We start from the raw sequence: 24,141 nt of genomic DNA on the forward strand, positions 1-24,141 counted from the left end.
ACAGTACAAGAGCGAGTGCAGTACGAGAGGTAGTGTGGTGTAGTGCGAGAGGTAGTGCATAGTGTCGGTACGAGAGCGAGTGTAGTGTCGTACGAGAGCGAGTGTAGTGTCGTACAAGAGCGTACCAGAGCGAGTGTAGTGTCGTACGAGAGCGTACGAGAGCGAGTGTAGTGTCGTACGAGAGCGAGTGGAGTGTAGGCGTGCAAGCCAAGAAAGAGTGAGTGTGTGTCAGGAGATGTGAAGGAATAATTCATCTGACATTTCCCAATTTCATTGTAAAAAAGAGAGAGAGAGAGAGAGAGAGAGAGAGAAAGACGATCGAAGATGGCGGATGACAATGAGCACGAACGGCATCCGCTCTTGGTCGGTGGGCATGGCGATGGCGATGGCGATGGCGACGAGGAGGAGGAGGAGGAGGAGATGGAGGAGGATCAGGAAGCGCTGCTCTTGCCGAGACAGTCAGATGCACTGATGGAGGAGGTGGGGGTGAGCCCTGTTCGGACTGAGTACAGTTCTCGTCGGGTGAGTCGAAGCAGTGCGGCAGGGAGCCTTGCCATGGCACCGCCCCCGGCCTACGACGAACCAGCCTGGTGCAATTCGCGACCTATTGGGGCCGACGCAGAAGAGATCGACGCCGTTTTACAAGAGACGCATTTTAGCGAAGCTGCACCGCCTTCATTTGCGGAGGCCACTCGTTCGCAACCTCGGTACGGTGGCGCCCCCTCGTTTGTCTTTAGCGCCAATGGGACATCGCTTTTCGCTCGTGCGTTTGACCGGTTTTGCCCGTTTACTTTGAATGCAGGGGTATGGTATCCATTGACATGACGGCCATGAATGCCCGAGAGCCCCTTGTCCACGGCCCGCGCAACATTTTGCTGACTCGTCAAGGCGACAGCTTCGGGTTCACCCTCGGAGGCCATGCTCCGGTACGTGACGTGGGACTCACGCGCTCCAAAGCGGTTGGGTGAGCCCCATCCGCACGGTACCAAGCCAACACCGTTCTAGTTGTAGCAAGGCCTGCCTCATCAGTGCACTGTTGTGCCTCAGACGTACATTGTTGACGTCGAGCCCCTGGGCCCTGCGGCCCGTGTGGGTGTGACCAAAGGGGATCAGATTCTTGAGGTGAACGGGACCGACGTGCATGGCGCAGACATTCCCACTGTTTCCATGCTGATTCAAGTAAGACATTGCTTTGGGCAGCGTTTTCTTCTGCCTGGGTTTCTGTGCGTGTGTTTGTGCGTATGTGCTTCTTTTTGGGGGGCGACCCTGATATTTTGGCGTCGCGGATACGTCGTTTTTTCGGCTTGTAGCAAACGGACGAGCAGTTGGCCATGATTGTGGCCCATCCGCCGCCTGCGCTGCACCATTTACCGATCGAGGAGGAGGATGGGGAGGCAGCAGCCTGGTACTCAGCCTTGCGGGTGGTTCCCAATGACGCGCGAGGCGTCGATCCTCTTGCCCGACCCAATAGCTTTATGGGTACGTTTTGCGGCGCCATGGCCCTTTTGGCTGGATCGCATCGAGCCGTGTCCATGATGTGCGGATGTTCTTGTCTACGCTCACGCGACCATTGGCGGCATCAACAGGCCAGGCCCTTTGCTCCATGTTTTTGTGTCCTTGTCTTGGGGCTTTGGCAGTGTGGCATTCCCACCTGGTAGGTGACCCTGAGCCTGGGTCAATTTTGCTCTCTTTAACAACCAAGTTGTGCTTATGCTGGTCTTTGCGAGGTCGTTTCGAGGAGACTGACTGACTGCCTGCGTGTGCGCCCGACTTTTGATTAGGTGCAAGCTGCATGGGTGCGGCAGGCTCATCATGCCGCTCACGCCCACGCCATTATGGTACGCATTGAGCTCGGCAGTTGGCGCTCATGGCTCGATTTGGTGGACTGGTTGATGTATGAACCTCTTTATGCCCGTTCCACACCTGCTCACGTTTGATTGGTGCTTTCTGGATGGAATATGGCGTTTGGGGGTGCTCATGCACGCCTTAGGCCCGTCGTACAGCATCTTCGGCCGTGTTTTACGGGCTCATGATGTGGATGCTGTTTCTCTTCATTTACTTTGACTCCCGCGCGCGTGCTGATGCTGGCAATGGTGATGATGATGATTGGTGGCAGAATAACAGCACCAACCCTTCAGGCTGGCCCTGAAGTCCCAAATAATTGGTCATTTGCCGCGCTGTCGTCTCCTTCGACCGCGTCCTTCTCGTCGTTCTCTCCTTCTCCTTTTTTTTTTTTGTTTTTCTTTTCTTTTACTATTTGCCTTTCATTGTGTCTCTGCGCCGCGCGCAGAAGCGGTGTCTTCTTCATGTTCGCTTGGCCCTCTGCGTTGCACTTTTCCGGCCGGCAAGGTTTGGGCTCCTATCTTTTCTTGACGCGATAGCTTCACAGACCGCAGTTTGTGGGTGTGTGACCGTTGATGGTCTCTCTGTATCCTGGACGCTGCGCGTCCAACCTCGCTCTTTGAAGCATTTGCATCATCTAGACTGCTCTTTTCACCAATCGAGCCTGCACTGCTCCCCTCGTCCTTGTCTCTTGCAACCACCCTCACGTTGGTGACCAACTCTCGCAGAACAGCAACCCCCCTCCCCCTTCGCCCATCATAAATTATTATCGTTGTTTTCTGTGACTGTTGTTTGCTGTTACTGTTGTTGTTGTTTGTTGTTGTTGTTGTGTTTTACATCGGATGTTAATTTTTTTCGTCTGACAACTAGACAAGCAGCATTCAGAGCCATCATGACAGGGGCGATCGCGGCGGCGCTACTGGCCGTGGTGTGGCTGATGATGGTGGAATCAGTGCATGCGGTGGCGGCTGGCACAAAGCCCCATGTATTGTTCATTGTGATTGATGACCTGGGCTATGATGACCTCTACTTTCGTGGACATCAGATTCGCACGGTAGATTCTGACGCGTGCGCGATCCCTTGGTGTTGGCTGCACACCGCCTGGGCCTGCCCTCACCCGCGATCCTTTGGCCGTCACGGTGGATTGATCCGTCAAACTAGCCGAACATTGACGCATTGCAAGAAGAGGGCTTGCTGTTTACGCAAATGTACATGCAAGACGTGTGCTCCCCTTCTCGGTGCGTGGTCCTTCTGGTTGCGGTTCATGCGTGCGCCTGTGGTCTCTTGAATCGAATCAACGGGCGGCTGATGGGGCTTCCTTGCGCCGTGTAGCGCATCGATCCTCTCGGGGCGCTACGCCATGCATCACGGGTAAGATCACGCACCATCACAAGCTGGCGCAACCCTCCAAGCGATCCTGCCACCGTCTGATGGCTAGCATGGGGGTCCTTGAGCTCAAGCGTGCACCATTGTCCCCCACCATTCCTTCCCACCAGCGTTACCGACTGGATCCCCCCCCGCGATTCTTATGGGCTCATGCTGAATGATACCACACTTGCCGACAAGATGCGAGAGGCCGGGTACGACACGCGTGCCGTGGGCAAGGTTTGTCATCTTGTGAAGAACATTGGGTATCACTCTCGGCAACATTGATTGCAGTGGCTCAGAAGGCCATTTTTTTTGGGTTTCCCCCCACCAGTCACGACGGGACTGCTCACGGCCGCGCCTCCTTCTGCGTTGTAAACTTTTCCTGATTACTAGTGGCACATGGGCTTTTACAAATGGGTAAGTAGCCACAGCAAACCCGTTGTCGGCAGCGTTTGTGCACGGGCGTCGGGAGTTCCAAAGCTCACCCTCATCCTCGGACCGACCACAGGCCTACACCCCCACCTTTCGAGGATTCAACTCTTTCCTGGGTTATTATAGTGGGGGCGAGGTATGTACATGATGTGGCTGGCCATGCAGGGTGTTTGAAGAAAGGAATCAGCTCAGCGTCACGCCCCGACCACTGCACTGCCCATTGCTTGCCGAGCACTCACTTGGACTACGGCACTTTCTCCACCCACCCAGGACTATTTCACCCATGAGACGGACAACGCATACGATATGCACCGTGATGAAGGACGTCACTGCGGGCCCAACTGTTCCATCCCTGCTTGGGACCTGAGTAAGAGCGCGTGGGGTGGCAGGGAAATGCGCGCGCACATCTGCCGAGGAAATGAGGTATTGGATGGAGATGGCTCACGGTAAATTGAACAGAGGGACAATATAGCACCACCATCTTTTCTGAAGAAGCCATTCGCATCATCAACCAGCGACAAGCGGCTGATCCGCCGCTATTCCTCTACCTGGCATATCAGGCAAGTGTCGATCCGAAATTCTTTCAACTGTAGAGGCTGGAGGGCTGCCAGTATTCGACCGGGTCTCATCGTCTGGCATTTGGTCTGGTGCACAAGGCGGTGCATGCCCCCGCGCAGGTGCCACCACAGTACAAGGAGCCTTACGCTGATGTCATCACGGACCAAGAGCGTCTCACCTTTGCCGGCATGATCTCGGCCTTGGATGAAGGCGTTGGCAACGTGACCCGGGCTCTCAAAGCGCAGGGCATGTATGAAGATACTTTGATTATCTTTACCACCGACAACGGCGGTACGTGCGGTGCACCAGTGCGTTGCAAAGGTAGATTGTGAGACGAGGTAAAATCATTGGGTGCATGTATCATTTGCAGGACCCGTGGTGGGTGGCGATGCGGTAGGAGCACGCAACTATCCGCTCCGGGGAGGCAAACATTCCATTTATGAAGGTCAGGCTGGCCGTGGTACAAAGTGGAAGAAAGGTGGTGGGGGTGCTGAAGTTTGCTCGGACCTTACGGCCTTCATCTTCGGGTTCAGGTGGGGTGCGAGGGACGGCGTTTATCCGTCCCCCCAACGGAGTCAAATTTCCCAATGCCAGCGGCGAGTACACCGAGGTGATGCATGCTGCAGATTGGCTGCCGACCTTGTGTGAGGCCGTTGGGGTCACGTGCAATACGACCAACACGCTGGATGGCGTCAGCCATTGGACCAATTTCCAGGCCGCAGTTCCATCTGTGATGCGTCAGAGCGTGGTGATTGGCAACAGCACCGACCTGTGCACGAGTAGCAAGGACTGCGGCTTTGGATACCGAAGAGGAAATCTCAAGCTTCTTCGCGGCTCAGGGGGCGAGCCATACACTTGGACCATCGTGGCCAATCAAACCGGTGGCAAGTGCAATGTTGCGTATGACGTGTGTTGTCCCGGGAACGACGTGCAGGTTCTCAACGTCAGCTCGTACAACGACTGCTGCGGGCATTGTCAACAGCTTGACAAGTGTCAGGGCTTTTCCTTCCGGTGCGTGTGTTATTTGTGCCCATTCGCGTCGCAAAGGGCAACGGATGACGGGCAATGGGTGGCGACCTTTCAAGTGACAGGTTCTTGGCCACGGGCACGCTAACGTGTGCTAATAGGCCTGGTTTCTTGATTTTTTGTTTTGTTTTCACTTTGTGTTTTTTTAAGTTCTGGATCTGATGTATTTTGCTTTCTTTTGTTTTATTTTTGGTTCGGACGGTCTGAGAGCTCAAAGCCTGGTTGTGACGGTGAGCTTAGGTGGAATCGCGATGCAACGGCAGCTGACAAGGAGGAGGGCAATTGCTACCTCAAATCAGCGCTCAAGGATTGCACGTATTCGCCTGGCCAATGCGTATCCGGTAGGTGCTGCTGCATGGCTGGTGCCGCCCCGTCTCGCACGGTGATCTCATCCATGGGTCCACGCTGTGGTATTGTCAGGTGGTCCAGATCACCAGACCGTGCCCCATGCCTACGTACCGGCCAATGGGACACTGCTGTATGATGTGGTCAATGACATTCGTGAATTGACTGATGTAAGTGGCGTTGAGCACATAATGTTCGTGGCAAGGAGGGGGGCCGTGGATCTGTTTCACCTTCTCACGCCGACATGGGTGTGTCGTGATGGAGCAGCTCAGCAACAATGCCACAACCGAGCTGACACAGATGCAGGCCGAGCTGGATGACATCTTGCAGACATTCTTCCAGGCCTCTGACGATTCAGAGTGTCCCTTTCCGGCGTCCGGCTGGCCAACACAAGGGCAAGGCCCCGTAATGCAACCATGGTGCTGACCGCAGCCGGGCGTCATGCCCCTGCAAGCGTGGTGTGCCGTGTACAGATGGTGATGGTGGTGACGCATGGAGGTTTCTTTCGGGCTGTGCACCAAGCCCAAATTTGACCTTCTGCCAGTTTCGAGTTGTTTGCCTGCTTGCTTGCATGAATTTTGATCCTTGTACGCTTGCGCAATCTCTACCGTCTCCAGCACCAATGCCTGCGGCTACAACAGTAAAAACACATGTTCTCGAAAACAGTTCTCACATCTGTAACGGCAAAACTACTGTTTCAAACAAGCTGAGACCCCTTTCTGGAGCAAAACCAACAATCAGAAAACGCCTTTGCTGTGAAGAGAGTTCTTGCAGCGAATTATGCAGTTTATGCAGTTCACCTGTATAACCCGCACGACAATACTACGCACTTGATGCGTGCTTTTATAAAGTTAAGGTTGCGAATAGCATTTTCCCCTTTGCGCCAGTGAGTAGTTGGTCGATCATCATCATCATTGCGATCCCCGTTGATCATCATTACGGCGGCGGCTGTCACTGTGGCACTGTGGCTGTAATGGCAGCGGCTGCCCGGTTTGATGAGGCGGCGTGACTTCAACTGAGATAGCCAGGGGAGGGGGGATTCCTTTGGCAACTCACGCTTTTTTTGGGGGGTGGATCCATGGTGCTCTTAGGATTTTTGTCTGCGGCACCTTTGGGTCACCCGTCATGTTGGCCAAAGCTTCCGCGTTGGCGGTGCTGCTTGCCGTGGCCGTGGCCTCGTCGGCCGCGGCCTCTGTGCGAGTTGCAGCGCCGACTTATCCCTGCTTCTGGAAGTCGGGCTATGCCGTGGATTCTCAGCAGGAGATCCGCTTCACGTTTGCGCTTAAGCAGCGCAACCTGGACCAGCTGGCTGAGATTGCGCTCGCTGTGTCCGATCCCACCTCGAGCAAGTACGGCCAGTACTTGACCACGGAGCAAATCGCCGATCTGACTGCCCCCCGCCCCGAGCACATGGCTGCTGTCATCCAGTGGCTCGAGGCGAACAAGGTTGCCTTTAGCGTGCGCCTTCACAACGTGGAGGTCATCTGCACCGTCGCTCAAGCTGAGGCCCTGCTGGACACCACCTTTGCCCTGGCCAAGAGTGAGAAGTACGGTCAATCAAAGATCCATGCCGGTTGGTGCCTCGTGTCTCGTGGACTCTTGTACTTTTGTTCGCCCTCGGAACCTTTTCCTCGAGATGACGGCGGTGGTATCTGCCGACCTGTCCACTCACAGGCTGATGCTGACACGACCTTGCTCGGCATGGTGTGCGTCTCGCTTCTTCTTGCTACTAGGTGCCTACACGCTGCCAGCGGAGATTGCCGACGCCGTCGAGACGGTGTTTGGCCTGCATGGTCTCCCCATCCCACCCCGCGAATCTGTGCGCAGTGTGGGCGATGTTGTCGCCGTCACCCCGGCTGTCATTGCCCAGTCGTACAATGTTTCTGGCGCCACTGTGAACCGCAACGGCTCCAACATCCAGGCCGTGGCCGAGTTCCAGGCCCAGTACATGAACAAGAATGACCTGGTGTCCTTCTTCAAGGCCGAGGTTCCCAAGGCCCAGACGGGTGACGATCAGGTTGCCAAGTTTGTGGGCTCCCCCTACGTTGAGGGCTCGTCTGTGGAGGCCGCCCTGGACATCCAGTTCATCATGGGTGTGGCCGATGGCGTGGCCACGCAGTTTTGGGAGTTTCCCAACAACGACTTTTGCAACGACTTGAACGTGTATACGACCGAGCTCCTCACCACTGCCGACGTGCCCCTGGTCAACTCCATCTCTTATGGTTGGCAGGGTGACCTGGACCAGCTCTCTTGCCAGGACAAGGACCTCCAAGCCGTGGATAGCAACTGGGCCAAGCTTGCCGCCAAGGGCATCTCCGTCCTGATCTCCTCTGGCGACTCTGGTTCGGGCTTCACCGAGCCTCAGTGCGACCCCTCCAAGCCCGGCGAGAAGGGCGTCGAAGTGACCAAGGGCGAGCTCCAGACTACCGAGAATGCCGAGGCCTATGAGTGCTGTGCCATGGCTCAGCAGACCGGTGCGCCGGGCTGGACCTGGTATCCCCCCAGCAACGCCGTGCAGGCCAAGATGGCCGCGCCGGCTCCTCGCGCGCTTGGTTTCACCGACGCCGACTACCACTGCGAGGTGACAGAGGACGCCAAGTACTTCAAGTCACGCGACGTGTACATCTTGAACGGTGATGTCTCCGTCAGCGGTGGCAAGGTCAAGGTGCACTGCCCCAACGGCACCATTGCCGACACCTACATTGATTTCGGCGCCGAATACTCTGGTGCGGGCGATGAGAAGCTGCGCAACTTTACCATGTCTGCACGCGCTGGCCTGCTGAAGCACGCCAAGTTTGGCGGCACTGCTCTCTACCTGGATGGCGAGACAACTCCCCTGGAGCTGCGTTTCACCGACCCCTACACTCAAGAACTCAAGGCCGTCTTCGCCAGCGGCCCCAACCCCCCACCACCACCGCCTCAGGGTACCTGCAAGATTTACAAAACCGTGACGGCGACGGCCAATGTTTCCTCCAGCATCATTTCTGGTGGCTCTGCCGTCCTCCCTCCTTCCCAGCTGCCCACCCTGTTCCCGTCGTGGCCTGCCTCCTCACCCTGGGTGACGGCTGTCGGTGCCACCCGCTTTGTGGGTGAGGCTGGCTCAGAGCAGATGGCCTCGGACCAGTTTGGCAGCGGTGGTGGCTTCTCCTTCCGCTTTTCCAATGCCAACGCCACGTGGCAGCAGAAGGTGGTGGCAGCGTACGTGGCTCAGGGCCGTTCGCTCGCCAACTTTCCTCCGGCCAACTCCTTCCCTGCCACGGGCCGTGCTACTCCCGACGTCTCGGGTCTGGGCGAGGGCTACCAGGTCTACGTGAATGGCGAGGTGGAGCCTGTCGGCGGTACCTCGGCCTCCTGCCCCATGTTTGCTGCGCTCATCTCCCTCATCAACGAGGAGCGTCTTGCAGCGGGCAAGCCCCAGATGGGCTACCTCAACCCGTTCTTGTACCAAAACTCGGATGCCTTTACGGACATTGTCAAGGGCACCAACGCCATTGGTCGCGGCGGTGAGCAGCTCAAGTACGGCTTTGCTGCCGCCGAGGGTTGGGATGCCGCTACGGGTCTCGGCACTCCCATTTTCAGCAAGCTCCTGCCCGCGGCCATGGCTGCAGCCCGTGACTTGTAAAAAAAAAGGTGCCTTCCTTGTTTGGTGGCTTTTTAGTCACTGCAAGCGAGACGTGTGAGTTGAGCCGATCGGAGGGGCGGTGGCCATTTTATGTTTCTTCTCTTTTTTTCTTGTCGCTGCTCTCCTGAACTGGGCCGACGTGCGCCTTCTTGTCGCCTGGTCGCGCTGATTCTTTGCTTTCAGTCGTGACGTTGGAATTGATTCATCCCTGCTTGGTATACCGTTTCAGAATGCCATCCGGCCTTGAGCCAAGATGGGGAGAGCATCAAACAAACACATGGACAGCATTGTTAGTCAAGCCTTGTGCTGCCTTTGGCACCTTCAAAAGAAGCAGTGCAATCTAGCTCCTGCCTGCTGGATTGAGAGAGGTCAAGGGGTGACTTTGCCTCTTTCTTTTTTGTTCGAGGAAGACATAATAATACTGATCTTCTTCATGGTAGTAATAACATGATAACCATTTCACCCGGCATGACAAGATGGTCGCGCGTGTCTGCGCTTTTGTGCAGTTTGGAAAGACGGAGACGAGCATTCTTTTGAGTTTGGACGTTGGCGACGCTGTTTGGGGCCGCAGGCGATGTGACGTGGTCTTTGGGCACACCAGGTTTGCTGAAAGTCGGGCACGCCAGCAGACAGGCAGTGGCACACGTTTGCTGAGAAAGGGGTTTTGAGATCGAATGTTTCGCCATACCATTGTTGCATGCGAAGCACCGCCCCACCCGAGTGAGGCAAGTGCCAGTCGCACACACTCTAATGTTGCCTGTGGTGCTGCAACTCGCAGGCGCATGATGAAACAGCAAGCCGAGGCTTATTTGCTGGCATTGCGGCATGAATCGCTTGAAATGGGTCATATTCCTCTCACATTAGAAAGACGTGGCGTGCTTCTTGAGAGGCCTGCTCTGTGCCTGAGAACCTCTCCACACCCGGCTCACCTGTGCCGGGCAGCGCTGGCCAACCCCCGAATGGGACGCCGCGCCCGTGCCATACCAGAGTTGACAACGCAGAACGCTGGTGGCACCAGGCTCCGCCCATGATCACAACTATTTTCGTTCAATGCGAGCAGTCGGGGGAGGATGGTATTTTGGGGACATGCATGGGCTGACGACGGCAGGCAGCCTGAGCAGCGTCGTCCATATCCGCGTGAGAGGGGGCGAAGTGTCATTCCATTCTTGCCGGTGAAGCGAAAGCACATGAAACCCTGGTCGAATGAGGGGCTGGAGACGCGTAAGAGTTTGAGGAGGCAAGCACAAGTAGGCAACCAGGAGGCGAAGGAGTATGGACACCATGTTGTGTGTGATGTCGCGTGTGTAAGACGGCGCGCGGCGTTCAGGAACAAAATCACAACAAACTCGAAACCCACGAACCTATGCAAGTCCCTGACACCTCTTCCCACCCACCCGTCGACTTTGGTGTCATCGGTCATCGCAAGAAGAAAGCATACATACGAAGCAAGCGGCTCATCGTGCGCAAGCGCAGGCAAGCCGAAAAGCAGCGCGCAGCTGATCAGAGTTGCAGGCGACCCCACCCCCAACACAACGGCAACAGAGCGGGCACAAAAATGCACGCAAGAAAAAATTCTCAAAACCTTTGTCAAAATTTTGGCACATTTCGGCCGTGTGTCCCAAAACTGACACTTGGTTGTCGCGGGCGGGATGCCGAGTTGTCAGCATGCTGACAAGCCTATCGACTTGTCAGATAATCTCCACCGAGTTTACAAGGGAGACTCTTAGTCTTGCATCAAAATGTCGGTAACAGCTGTTGTTAACAGATATGTAGATGACTTTGTAGGGAGCCTTGATGGAATGTAGGTGCCTGCCTGCATGCATGCCGAGTGGGAGGGTCGCGGCGCGGCGGGCATGAGCACGGTGCGACACCGCAGCCGGGCAGCACATTGAAGCAGGACGGGGAGGTGACGGTCGCGGCCTCGTGGACATGGTCGGAGCGAGGTTTGAGGAAATGGGTCAAGTCCGCCCGCCGATGGAGGGTTTGGTGCGCACATACCCCTGACCTCATCGCACAATTTTGTGGGTTTGGGCCCTGCCTGTGCCCCCAAAAAAAGAAACCCCACCTGTCGTCACTGATGAGTAGAGACTACACGCTCGTAGACGTGCGGAGGCACGTTGACATGTCCGATCATAAAACTATGGCCGACCCACAATACTTTTGTCGCCGCCTGCTCCTTGTTTGTGGGTGTATTGAGCTGGCATGGTTTTTGGATGCGAACGGTCTTTCCCATGTGCCTCTGTCTCCCAGGGACCTGCCCTAGTGCCAAACGAGATATCGCACGCACACACGCACACACGCACTCGGGCACAAGCACCACCCCCTCTGATCCATGGCGACTACTGGTGTTTGTTGTCTGCTCCTCATTTCCAATGCACACCTACCTGTCTGGCCGGAGGGCAAGGAAAAGTCTTTCTACTTTCTGCTGTCGTCGCCTTTGTCCTTCGATCACGCAGAACATGCCCTCCCCTTCTGTCTTCCTTCCTGGAGGTCAGGCAACGTTGTGCATCTCCTTATCCCCTCCCTTTCCAACGGTCAAATGCCTTCCTTCCCTCACCTCCTGCTCCTGCGGTTTCAGGGTTTACACCACTGCTGGAATAAGCTGACCAGTGAATGCTTGAGGCACACCAGCGCTTTCATGAGCCGCATTTTACCCCGCCCCCACCCACCCGCGAGGAACCTGCCATCGCTCACCAGCCGTCTTCCCCGAGCCCACAGTGGTTGTGGCCAAAAGCTTTGAACGCTGCCATCTGCCTCATTCAGAGCCACCAGCCGGACCAGCCCACGTCCTTTGGCCACGTCGTGCTCCTCACCCCCTCCATCTCATCTCCATTCCTTTGCACAAGCCATTGAACGCCATTGAACGCCATTGAACCCGCTGCCGTACGCTCGCTGCTGTCAGCCCAAACTCGTCACCATGGCTTTGCCGATGGACGCCTGCTTGCCCACGGATCTGCTCGACTCGGCTGTGCTGCGTGACCTCATGAATGACAGCGGGCCTCTCATCGATCTGCCCCACACCTCATCGAATCAATCAACCCCAGAACCCGATTTACTGCAAGCCGCACTGAATGCCAACCACGACGATCTGGCCCTCTTTGACACCTCCCCTACCATGCCTGAACCCCTTGCTCTACGATTGCCCAGCACCAGTCACCATCAGGTCCACGCGCAGCCCAGTGGCCTCGCCTTAGCTTCACCCTCGGCGGGTCTTTTGCCACTGACACCACGCCAGAGCCTACGAGGCCTCGAACACCTCTGGTCCGCCCTCAACACGCCCGTTCTAACCACCCCCGTCTCACTCAATGGCAATGGCAAGTTTTGGGCCGAGCCAGGCACGCCCACAAGTGCCACGCCCCCGGGTCCGGCCAACGCCGGCAGCAACGCCTTCACCTATCCTTCCACTATGCCAGCCGCCGAGACCCACAATCTTCCTGGCCTTTCCGGCCTTTCCGATTCCCGTCCCCTACGCTGCACGAACCAGCCTGACCCCTTGATGCCTCTCCTGGATCTTGCCCCTGCTCCCAAGCGGTGCAAGGCCGAACCCATCAACATGGACATGCGCTTTGCCTCCCCTGCATCCCGGCCTGCCAAGCCCTCCGTGCCCCTCAACTGGAGCCCCGCTCTCCCCAACGAGATGGAGGCTGCCCAACTTACCCCCGAGCGTTTTCTGGAACTCGTGCAGTCGGGCTATCACCGGTATGTGCAGGTGGCTGCTTGTAACCCGTCAGCCCCGTTGTTCACCGAGGCCGAAATTGGCTTTGATACTGCTCACATTCTCATGTGTGCTGGCGCTCCCTTCCACAGTCAAGGGTGCACATGGACGCGCCAAGGCCTCGCGCGCACACGGTAGGCTTTTGTGGCCAACACTCGTGCTCCAGTCTACTCTTTGCACTCGTGTACATGATCTTTGGTGGTGGCTCATCGTCTTCCACCCCGCGTTCCCCACCGACTAGGATCTCAATCGCCAGCGCTGAAGTAGCCCTTGAAACAGAGCATCGTCTCGAGATGCTCCGCTTTGCCATGTACCAAATCACGGGCACCACGGTCAACCCTCAGTTGACTTCGCTCTATGACCTCTGTGAGGAAACAGCGGCACCTAAAAGCCCCGCAATCACGCACAATTTTGCAAGCCATTTGCTGACCACCACTACGCCCCTCAGAAATGACAGCAAGGCCTTGTCCGCCACTGAGGCGCGCAGCCAGCCTCGTGCTGCTGGAAATCGTGCACGACGACCAGATCGTGCGGCCGGCCTTCAGACCGTCTATGCCTCAGCCTTGGGCCGCCGCCGGCGTTTGCGTCGCGAAGCAAGCGGAGGCGATCGCGAGAATAAAAACTCGCCTGCTGGCGGCGAGAGTGACACTTTAGCAAGCCAGGAAACGCCCGCCAGCAACAGCGCAAGCCAACGTGTGGCCCCTCAAACATCGAGCCCTCACCGCGCTTCACGGCCAGACTTGAGTGCCAGCGCCGCCGTCACTCCACCTCGCAACGAGAGCCACAAACTGCTGGCCCTGCCCCCCCAGCCCGAGCTGGCGGCTATGAGTCTTCACTCTCTATGCCATGACCTGGTTGGTCGCATGGCCACAATGAACGGCCGTTCGGTGAGCGCATGTGCCGCGGTTCTTGTGACGATGGTGCCGGCTGCTTTTGACGAGCGTACCTACATGCTGTGCGTGCGCAATCATCACGCTCGAAATGCGCGGGCCGAAGACCTCAGTATCGAGGCCTACATTCGCAACTTTGTCAGCTCGCCGCTACGCTTTGGAACTCCTGGCGTTCGCCTCAGCGGCTCAGGACGTGTGCCTCAGGGCAGCTACCATATGATGTATGCTCGGCAGGGTCGCCTGCTGGCCGTCCGTGTGGTTGACGTGGTGGGAGATCAATGGATTCGCGGCCCTATCTTTGCTGATCCGCGCCTGGCCCCGCTCAACTGGGACCGTCTGTCGCTTGTCTACGAGCTGCTGCTCTGTCAGCGCCTGGGACTCTCCGCACTCGTCATGTAATGGGCAGCAGCCGGTATTCCCTTTTTTTTTAATTTTTTTTTTTCTGTTGTCATTTTTTGGCTTGTTTGCTTTAAACTATTCAGACCTCAAGCCGTGCTTGGGACCGTCGTGCGTGCCGACTGCAGCGCCGCACTCATCTCCCTCAATCCCAAATAGCGATTGAGTTGTTTTAAAATTGGCTTGTCTTCTTCGAGCGTACTGTGTATTTGATTTGGAGGCTGGCTTCCATCCAGCACCTGGTTGTCCAGCTAGGAAATGCCTTTGAATGTGTTGATAAACGTCCCTCTGGCTTTGGGTCATCGAAATTGAAAACTTGAACCCGCGGGTCGGCATCGTTTCAAGCACCAAGTTTCAAACTGGTCCATGGCCTGAACAACAATGCTATGACTGTCATTGTCGCCACGCCGTTAGCATGCCGTGATGATCAAGATTGAAATTGATTGAGAGAGAGCACGAGTGCGGGGCATGGCTGCAGGCGTTGAGGGAGCACCGCCACAGCCAGCCAGCATGCTTGGCTTGCAACCACTGCCTGCCTGCCCAGACCACACGGTTTAACGGCAAACGACAGGCGCCGGGTTTGATTGCTTCAGCCTAAAACGAGCCAAAAACACAATGCCACTCCGTGGCTTGGAAAACTGGCACACTCAGAAGATATGATACAAAGAACGAGCAGGAAGAACGACAGAGGCACGGGTGATCGGGTTCGCGTCTGGAGTCGGGGCGGGCTTGGGACTAAACATTGCCAGTCCAACAAAGGCTTTGCAACCAGCTGCAGCCCTATGAGTGAAGCCAGGGCTGGACTGCCACAACGTGCTATCGAAGCAGACCCATACGATGCCAGGTCGAGGCGCTTTAAGCCTGCAGGCTACTTTCAATGTCAAGGGGCAGGCGAACAAAAGAACCCTTGGCCTGCATGGTGCTAGTGTGGCGGTCATCGCCCAAAAAGTGCGCCGTCAACTCGGGGTCATCCAGCTGCACAACGACACGCCGTCCCGGCTGTGTGCGATGATAACTGCCGAAACCAAAAGGATTGAGGTGAGTGGGTTGGAAACATAGAGCACCAGCAACGGCGAGCGACGCCAAGAGGAACGTTTTCTTTCTTTCTCTTCCACAGGATGGCGCGCGGGCTAACACTGACACGACGAACGTACCTGGCGGCCGAGCCAATCTCCTTGCGGAGGAGGGTCACGGGAAACTTGAGGCCGACATCGACCACGACCTTGTCATGGAGGTTCTCCTGAATGGTGCCGAGAACATGACGCCCGTAGATGGCCTTGTCCAGTTTGAAGAGCGCCGAATTACGAAGCAAGCTGTCAAAGCTAGCCATTCGTCGCTGATGAACCGCAGTCTGCTGCTGTTGAACCGCCCGTACCGCCACCACTGCTCCTCGTCGCGCTGCCATTTCGTGTGGTGTTGTTCGAGAAAAAGAAAAAAAATGCACAACCTCATTCCAGGTGGGGTGTTGGTAACAGCTGTTCTCGACGTCAATTTTCAAAATTACAATGTCATTTGAACCTGCAAACTTGAATCTGATAAGACCTTTTGTTTTTTACTTTTCCTTTGGCTGATGAGGGACATCAAGCGGGTTGTTGGATCAATCAAGATTCAATTAGTAGGGGTGAGAAGAAGCCCGAAATACTCCCAATGCGAACGGTTTGCACCGGCCATTATTGGCGAGCACAGAACCAGGCAACTTGATCTCGTTCTCAGCAGAAAAAGACAGATGAAGGACAAGCAAAAGAAGAAATAGTCGCATCCGCGATGCGACAGCCGCAGGCAAGGGCCACGAGGGAAACAAGTGAATAAGCTAAGAAAGACGAGGCGCGTGGAAGTAGAAATACGCAGGCTCGTGCAAAGGCGCCTAGCGCCAACATTTCTCATTGCAATGCGCCTCGGAACAACGAGGCGCGCGCAAGAGCAGAATACATGCACTCCAAAGAGTCACTGACATGATCACGACATTCACATTCACATTCACATTCATGCACACATACACGCAAACTTTGGAACCAGAGATGAGGTGTGATTAGCAACTACAAGGAAGACGAAGACGCCCCCTTTTTCTGTGATGTGGGCATCACTGAGAGAATGTGTGAATGCACAAAGCTCCAAACGTCCACCTTGGGCTCACCGCCAATGCGAAGTGAGGACAAATCCGGAGTTGCTGTTGCAAAGTCGGGACCAGCCTGCATGGTGGTGGAGTGGCTGACCACTTTCGGGGAGGTGTCCTAAGGAAATTTCCAAACCAGATGCGTGTGTGAGAGAAGTACCTGAAGGTGGTGCAACAAGCGATTGCTTCTGCACATGTGGTATGTGGTGCGGTGCGCCATCACTGTTCAGCACGCACCTTCACTGGCACGGGCCCAAGGTAGAGCTCAAGAACCCGGCTGGTGCGCTTGATACGCCCCGTTGTCGCCATAGCGGATTGAATTTGGCGCAGAGTCATGGAGGAAAGAAGCATCTTCGAATACGCGGCATCGGTGAAGAAGCGATACTTGCTGGCCTGCTGTGCGTCCTCCAGCACATCGGCCATCACCTCCGACAGTGTGGCAAAGCCGCTGGCAAAGGGCACTGTCAGGGCCTGACCATCCATGTCAATCTCGACGGTGAAGTATTCCTCCTCTTCCATGGAAGCATCAGCGCGGCGCACGTTGCGCGGGACATCAGACCCCAAGGCCATGGAGCTCGGTAATTGGGAAAGGCTAGGGCCGGTGGAGAGTGCAAATCGCGGGTCATACATGGCTTGCGCACCCGGCATTGGAGAGACAGTGCGTTGCAGATCACGATGCAGGTCCAATGCAGGGGTGGAGGGGCCGCTGGCTTTTAGGACCTCGACGTCGGGGGCCTCGAGTTGCACGTCACCGTTCTCGCGACCCAGGAGGAAGAAGGTCTTCATCTCACCCTTGCCCTTGACCGCGATACGACCACGGGTGAGGTAATTCCATTCGGAGCGCTTGTGAAGAGATTTCAAAAAAGCGTAGCTACACTGCACAGCGCCGGGAACGCCTGTGGATTCCATGCGCGAGGACACGTTGACCGTGTCGCCAAAGAGGCAGTAGCGCGGACGCTTCATGCCCACGACACCGGCCATGCAGACACCCGAATGAAGACCGACGCGAATGCGCAAGGCCTCGCCATCCATGGGTGACAAGACAGTGGCAGCTGCCGCCACCATGTCCACGGCAAAACCGGCGAGGTTATCTGCGTGGCGTGGATTGGCCACGGGTAGACCGCTGGCCACCATGTAAGCATCCCCGATTGTTTCGACCTTGAAAACGTTGTGCTTCTCGCAAAGTACGTCAAACTTGGAGAACAGCTCGTTGAGCATGGCCATCACATCCGTGGGCGACACATTGCTGGAGATGTTGGTGAAGCCCACAATGTCGGAGAACAGGAGTGAAACATTTTCGTAACGCTCGGCGCCGGGCATGATGCCCTTCTGCAGCGAGTCGGCAATGGTGGGAGGCAGAATACTGTACAAGAGCTCGTGAATCCTCATCTTTTCACGATTGACGTTTTCACGCTCAACCTCAAGCTCGCGCGTTAGCACCTCCAACTCCTTGGCCATGCCGATCGTGGCGCTTGAGTGTTGTTGCGCAAACACCATGTCACGGGCATTAGAATGGACGGGCAACTCCACGAGGTCAATGTCATACGTCTTGAGCTCCTCCAAGTTGCTGAGGTGGGGAGTGCCAACAAAGACCATGACGTCCATCTCCTGCTCATAGCGGACTTCGCCCTTGAGAAAGAGATGGCCTTTGAGGTTGGCCACACCGACGCGGCGATAGCGCTCGGCAGCTGCTCCAGTGAGCTCGTACGTACGGCCAGTGACAGGGCACTTCATAGAAACGGGCTCGTCTCTCGCGGCATCGTCGCGGACAACTGCAAAGACCATCTGAGAACCATCCCATTCCGATTTCTTGTCAAACTCAAACTTGATGGTGTAGGGTCGCACCACGCGAGCAATGGCGTCCAAAGAGTCGCCCACGCAGGATTTCGCAAAACGCTTGGCCAAGTTGCTACCGATCGAAGTGACCTTGAAGTCGCGATTGAAAGACAGATGCCAAGGAAAAAGGGCATCGAGGGTATCAGGACTCAGATTGAGGTTGCCGTTGTTTGAAGAGTAAGTGGCTTGAGTCTTGATGCGGGTGCCAAAGGTACGCTCGATGTTGTCTGTCTTGATGGTAAACTCGTCGTAGCCGACGTCCTCACGGCGCTTGATGGTGGTAAACTCGAGCTGGAGGTCGAAAAGAGCGCTGGCAACAGCGGTAAGAAGGCCCCAGAGGTAGGGACGAATGCCGTCGCGGCTGGAGAAATACTGCATGAGAATGGTATTATCCTCATTGCGAAATGCGTTGATGGAGGGACCGGACATGGAGGGGTAGACGTTGGCAAAGTTCATGTGCATGGTGTCCAGGTTGCGACACAACATGAAAAAATCATCCCCCAAACTAGAGTACAAGGGGCAAGACAAGAACCAAATAAGTGGGAAGCGAGTGAACCAAGACCAGCAAGCGCATGTGTATATGCATGGCTTGGGGTGGCGGCCGGCCGGCAGCTCCATACCTCTGGGCCAAAGGCAGGTAGCCCTTGCGAATCAAGGGCGGGAGCTGGTACAGGCCTGTTTGAAACAGAACCTCTTCCACCGTGAGACCCGTCACCTGGAGGGGAGAACGAGCGGGCAGAGAAGGAAAGTTAATAAAGACACCGCAGCTGCAGGGCTGCGTGCCGCGGACGAGAAGGGGAAACGAAACCGTTCAGCGCCGGCGAGGGGATGAAAGCGCGCACCTCTGCAGAAACGGCGACGCAAATGAGGGTCTCATCGTCGGGTTGTGCTGTGTTGAAGGTAATGTCAGTGTCGACACCGCGCCAGCTCGAGGATTTTGGCAATTTCTTCATCGGCATTGTCGCGCGTTTGAAGCCACTCGACGAGCGCCTCGGCAACAAAACCGTACCTAAGTGAATTGGTGACAGCAAGGGATAGCAAGAGAGGGAAAAGGTCGTCACGGGAGGTGCCTCGCATCGTTGCTAAGAACGGCTTGGGCCGGGTGCCGGGAGAGTACACGGGTCGGAAGCACATACATGGTGGAAGGTTAGAGGGTGAACTGGCTGTAGTGACAAGTAATTTGTCCAGCTCAACCGTGGCACAACGTTCCAGCTGGGCTGCCGTTTGATATGGTGCTTTGGTTGATGCTGCGCGGGGGTGAAGGGAAGGGGGAAATGCAAGGAGCAGAAGGCAGCAGCAAAAGGAAAATGAGTCCTCACACGTTTTGCTCTCAAAAGCGGGCTTCACGCATGTGCTTCCAGAAACAAAGACCAGTCGCCTCGCTTCCCAACAACAGATGAACATAGTCAAGTCATGAGGAAGCAACAAGAGTGATTGGGGAGGGGAGAAGGGGTCAGACAAGAATAATAAGATGGCAGTGACCTGGCGAGGCACAAAAATGAACCAACACCCCCAACCAGGGAGCTGTTTCAGAGACGGGAGAAGCGAGTGTAGCTTGAACGTGGGAGGAGAGACTGGGAATGGGTTGAGTTGGGCAGAGCAGGCAGTTGGGGTGGAACGAAGCCCCAACCAGGGTGGGAGATACCTTTCACGAGTTGAAAACACAGAGAGAGAGAGAGAGGGAAAAGCGCGAAGGTCTCAAATTGGAGCAGAAGGAAGGAGGGCACCTCTCACCTTGACTCGAGGGTTTGCGAGACGGCCAGAGGAAAGCAAAGCGTCAATCATCAAGGACCTGGCGCCATACCAACGAGCCAACCAAAAAAACCCGAGCATCATGAGGTCAAAAATTGTCCTGACTCAATCCGGTTGGGTGTCACCAGGGTGCGTGTGTGTGTGTGTGTGTGTGTGTGTGTGAAGTTGTGGGGACGATCATAATTCCCAACGGGCAGCCAAGAGTCAAGAAAAAAAAAGAGGGGTTCAATACGAGAAGGTGATGTGGTTTGGTACAACGTGGTTGGGGACTATGGATGCTAAATGTCATCACGACCAACATTCCAAGTCAAACCCCCCACCACCACTCTCGACAAACGTTGTAGGAACTAACAATGACGCATCATAACAGAAGCAAGGGAACAAGGCGATACATAAAAAGATGTAGTGAGTGAGTGTGTGTGTATGTGTGTGTGTGAGGGTGAGACTCTCACACTGCTCTCTCGCACACACACACACACACACACACACACACACACACACACACACACACCCCTGCACAGTGCTGCACAGTGCTGTGAGCCATGTGTACAAACAAACAGCAAGTTACGCGGCAAGTCTTTCGGTCTGGCGATGATGCACACTCAGACACCCAACCAATGGAGAATGAAGCGGTGGTTGTGTCCAAATGGCAAACAGGGTTGGGGCGTGCAGAAGATGGGGTGGAGGAGCACACAACTCGACCATACCTGGAATGGCCGAGGCTTTCTCGAGCACAAGAAACACGAGGGGAAAAGAAAAGCACGGTCGAGCCAAAGCACACGATTACGATCCTGACTCTCTGAAGATGGCAAGCGAAAACGCCGAGGCGCGGTCAGGAAACTTTTTAAACCCAGCAAAGCACCACCACCACCACCACCAACAAAAGGGCAGCAATGTGTGTGGGTTGCAAGAAGCACAGCACTTATGCAGAAGAGGCTGAAGCGCGTGGGGAATAAAGAATCTTTGGAAGGAGCGGGGAAGAAGGACAGATCACCGACCGGCTAAAGGGTGTGTGTATCGATGGCGGCCAAGGAGCAAAGAGCATCGACCACGGCAGCGGTGCGCGAGACAATCGATCCTCCGTCAAAGAGAAGAAAAATGGCTCAAACGCAGTTGAATGCGGTGCGCGCGTGCATTTGTCCCACTGACCCCCGTTGTTGTCCACAACACCACCACCACGGGGTCAGATGACGGCTCTCTCTCTCTCTCTCTCAAGTTCTCTTCTCTCTCTCAAAGTATCTCGATCTCTTCACACTCTCTAAAACACTCTGGCTCTGTGTCTCTCTCTCTAACTTTCCCTCTAATTCTCCTTCTAAACTAAATCTGTTTCTCTCTTGTCTCTCTCTCTCTAACTACAACTCTTTCAAACTCTCTCAATCTCTCTCAATCTCTCTCAATCTCTTTCTCTCTCATATATATGTAGCATGCATAGGACGCCCCCACGCAGACGCAACAGAGGCAACAGGCAACAATGTGAGGCGGTCACTCAGGACATCTCTCTCTTTTCACTTACGATGGATGGAGGAATGCTGCTTGGGATGTGGGTGATGGCATGCGCCTTCCACTTCAGCCACTGACATCCACTGACAGCCCCAAGGGTCCTGATCGTGAGCGAAGGAGTTGCGCCATCATTGGGCGTCATGAGAGTCTCGAAATGGTTGCAAAACCAGGCGAAGCCTTGGGTTACTGGATCTTAAAAGATCACACACACACACACGCGCATACACACGCACATGCACATACACTTCAAGTGCCGGGATGGACCGACCGATGAACCGTTTTGGTTCGACTCATCTGTCTGGCGCGCTGCCGCTGTGCCAGATCACGACACCCTCCCGTGCCGACGGCTGCCATATGAACCGCCCATGTGCATCCCGGGCAGCTGCAAGAGGTGAGGACAGGTTTCACGTGCATTAATGCCCCCACTGCAACGTCACCCATCCCACATGAAATCCCATAATCTATGGTCTTGCAGGCCCTTCGTTACCTGCACGAAACATCACCTTACACCTTACCTTCCACAACAACGTGGGGTATTGACCTTTTGTCGAGTCGTTTCCCTCAACATGGGATGCGTTTGGGCTTTGTCTCTTCTTCAGCTTTGAAAACAGGGAAGATTCATAGACGACCTGATTGCTCTCTCTTGAAATAATCCATCTCGACAACACATCTCTAGTCCGAAATCCTGTATGTTTTCATGAACGACCGTCAAGACCAGCACCGTCAGCCAAAATGTAACGGAACCACGCCAAAGGGCAGCGTAAGCGCTTCGACCGATTCCCCTAAATGCGCCTGCCTGCCTGCCTGCCTGCCTGCCTGCCTGCCTGCCTGTCACGTGCCCTCGTTTGTACCAGCACGACACCGCCCGCCGACCGCGGCGTTCCGACAAATAATCAACCGAGCAAGGCATTGTTCGCAGGGAAGATTGACCCTGCAAGGATTGCCCCTTCACACAGCGAATTGCTCACGTGGCTTTGCCTACACGCTCTTCGGGTTGTCAAGTTGAGTGTCCCAAAGGCGTGAGAGCGGACAACAAGAGGTTTCTTTTGGTGCACAACGCAGTCATGTGAATCTGGGGGCGACCCGTGATATGACGGCGAATCACGATGATGAGTGACCTAAAATGGCGTCATAGTCAAGGCCAAACACTTCTTTGCAACGCAACATCTTCTTGCTTCTCATCGACATACCGCTGACATACCTTCACAGACCGGCGGCGTCGTCTCCCGCTCGCAAACACCCCCATAGCTGGCGCGACGGCCCTTTTGAAAAGAAAAAAAAAAAATCAGGGTGCTGCATGAGGCCGCGAAATCATGCCCTGCGACACCCAGCTAGCCAGGCCCGCCACACCTTTGAACATGCTCGGGATGCATCCACGACATCCACTGCACTCTCCCGCCTGCCTGCGTGCAGAGATCGCAGTAGTAGGTCTCCTGTTGGGCCCTCTGCTCTGGGGCACAAGCTCCTCCATTCTGCGTCATCGTGTGATATAGCCCAGAGGGTCCCGGACAAGTGTGACGGAGGCCTGGTCACCAAGAACACTGGCCAGGGCTTGACTCGAGCGAGTAACCTGCGAACCCCCTTCCTCACCCCGAGCTGGCCTATGCTTGCAATCAGGCAACGCACTTTTTGGAATGGCATTTGGGATTCAACGTCGGGGACGGCACCCAAGACACAATGTCATTTCATGGGCAGACGTTGTCCTGCTACCGTGTCCCTCTGCAATTACCTTCAGTGCTTGAGCGCTTGCCTGTTTCCCTGTGTCTCGGGGTCTTATCTTCACGACCCGATTGTTGCTGACCCATCATAGCCATGTCCTGTGGAATGTGTGATACGGCTTTCTTCTTCTTACATGTGTGTGTGTGTGTGTGTGTGTGTGTGTGTGTGTGTGTGTTGCCATGGCACACGTGCCAGTCACAGCGTGCGTTTTTTTTTGGTCTGAAACTTGTCGCAACACGACACGCGCGGATTGTTGTCGCAGACAATGGCAATGCCATCAAGTTGTCATTGCAATGGTCATCGGAAGCTTTGACCCTCCGGCGCGGAGACACTTTTTCACCTGTTCATCGAGACAACTTCGGTCACGTACCAAGTGTCATCCCTTATGGTTTGACCGTTGAGATTCGTTCTTCCGTTACAATTTCCGTTGCATTTTCCTTCTCCTCAACGGTGAGTCCCCACCCTTCCTCATTCCTCGCATGCGCTGCCATTTATTGATGCGTGAACCATCTCACCTTGCCTTTCTTTTCTTTGCGTGCAGCCATTATGGCGACTCCTTCTCCGGTGTCTTGTGCAATCTGCAACATGCTTGTCTCGGATTCCAATGAGCAACGCCATGTTCAAACGCACCATTCCACTCCACCCGATCTCCGCCGCCCTTCCGAGTGCTTTCCTTCTCTGAACTGGATTGACTGTCCTGCGCCAGGATGTGTGTGCTCAATGCGCAAGGGCGATCCGCTGATGGCGCACTACATTGAAAGCCATCCTGTACATGCCAACGAAAATTTGACCACCTTTTTTCCCAGCGCTGTTTGCTGCGACTGCGGCCACTGGTCCTTTAATCGCGTCTGCGCCAAAAGGCATCGCTCTATGAAGCATCGTGATGCAATAACGCATCCCCCCAAGGTCAGCTCCCGCGTCTTCGTGCTCGGACATGCACTACGCACAGTGCAATTGATCCTTTGGCAGGCCTGCCTCATGGAACAAATCCCGAACAAGTGCCTCTCAATCTTATTTTCTTTTTTTT

At 55.3% G+C, this 24,141-nt stretch overlaps 6 protein-coding genes across 6 annotated transcripts in view; 5 read left to right on the forward strand and 1 right to left on the reverse strand.

Moving 5' to 3' along the window:
* Positions 1-324: 324 nt before the first annotated feature.
* Positions 325-2,149, forward strand: MONBRDRAFT_25573 (uncharacterized protein; the record flags this gene model as incomplete). Its single annotated transcript, XM_001745814.1, has 7 exons — positions 325-707; positions 803-926; positions 1,048-1,179; positions 1,311-1,479; positions 1,587-1,654; positions 1,782-1,838; positions 1,991-2,149. The coding sequence occupies 7 exons, from the start codon at positions 325-327 to the stop codon at positions 2,147-2,149; spliced, it is 1,092 nt and encodes a 363-aa protein (XP_001745866.1).
* Positions 2,150-2,704: 555 nt separating this feature from the next.
* MONBRDRAFT_32486 (uncharacterized protein) lies at positions 2,705-4,197 on the forward strand (the record flags this gene model as incomplete). Its single annotated transcript, XM_001745815.1, has 8 exons — positions 2,705-2,896; positions 3,004-3,080; positions 3,175-3,213; positions 3,339-3,447; positions 3,604-3,627; positions 3,719-3,778; positions 3,913-4,009; positions 4,102-4,197. Coding segments are annotated over exons 1-8 (663 nt in total), but the record flags the coding sequence as incomplete, so codon positions are not given.
* A 2,499-nt stretch (positions 4,198-6,696) lies between these two features.
* On the forward strand, positions 6,697-9,409 carry MONBRDRAFT_32487 (uncharacterized protein; the record flags this gene model as incomplete). The annotated part of the gene is made up of 2 exons (XM_001745816.1): positions 6,697-7,144; positions 7,305-9,409. The coding sequence occupies 2 exons, from the start codon at positions 6,697-6,699 to the stop codon at positions 9,191-9,193; spliced, it is 2,337 nt and encodes a 778-aa protein (XP_001745868.1). The 3' UTR covers positions 9,194-9,409.
* Positions 9,410-12,110: 2,701 nt separating this feature from the next.
* MONBRDRAFT_25576 (uncharacterized protein) lies at positions 12,111-14,197 on the forward strand (the record flags this gene model as incomplete). Its single annotated transcript, XM_001745817.1, has 3 exons — positions 12,111-12,877; positions 12,903-13,006; positions 13,047-14,197. 3 exons carry the CDS (start codon positions 12,111-12,113, stop codon positions 14,195-14,197), a joined length of 2,022 nt encoding a protein of 673 aa, XP_001745869.1.
* An 852-nt stretch (positions 14,198-15,049) lies between these two features.
* MONBRDRAFT_37136 (uncharacterized protein) lies at positions 15,050-19,974 on the reverse strand (the record flags this gene model as incomplete). The annotated part of the gene is made up of 8 exons (XM_001745947.1): positions 19,878-19,974; positions 19,280-19,390; positions 18,986-19,152; positions 18,764-18,858; positions 16,545-18,648; positions 16,329-16,425; positions 15,349-15,592; positions 15,050-15,209 (listed from the first exon to the last, which is right to left on the reverse strand). Exons 3-8 carry the CDS (start codon positions 19,100-19,102, stop codon positions 15,050-15,052), a joined length of 2,817 nt encoding a protein of 938 aa, XP_001745999.1. The 5' UTR covers positions 19,103-19,152; positions 19,280-19,390; positions 19,878-19,974.
* Positions 19,975-21,653: 1,679 nt separating this feature from the next.
* The window catches only part of MONBRDRAFT_37137 (uncharacterized protein), a gene marked incomplete at both ends in the record, with an annotated part of 9,132 nt that continues 6,644 nt past the window's right edge, over positions 21,654-24,141 (forward strand). Inside the window, 2 exons of the mRNA XM_001745818.1 lie at positions 21,654-21,786; positions 23,821-24,020. Coding sequence (XP_001745870.1) covers positions 21,654-21,786; positions 23,821-24,020 — 333 coding nt within the window. The remainder of the gene's footprint in view (positions 21,787-23,820; positions 24,021-24,141) is intronic.

The sequence above is a fragment of the Monosiga brevicollis genome, genomic scaffold, assembly GCF_000002865.3.
Source record: "Monosiga brevicollis MX1 MONBRscaffold_10 genomic scaffold, whole genome shotgun sequence".
Taxonomy (NCBI): Eukaryota; class Choanoflagellata; order Craspedida; family Salpingoecidae; genus Monosiga; species Monosiga brevicollis.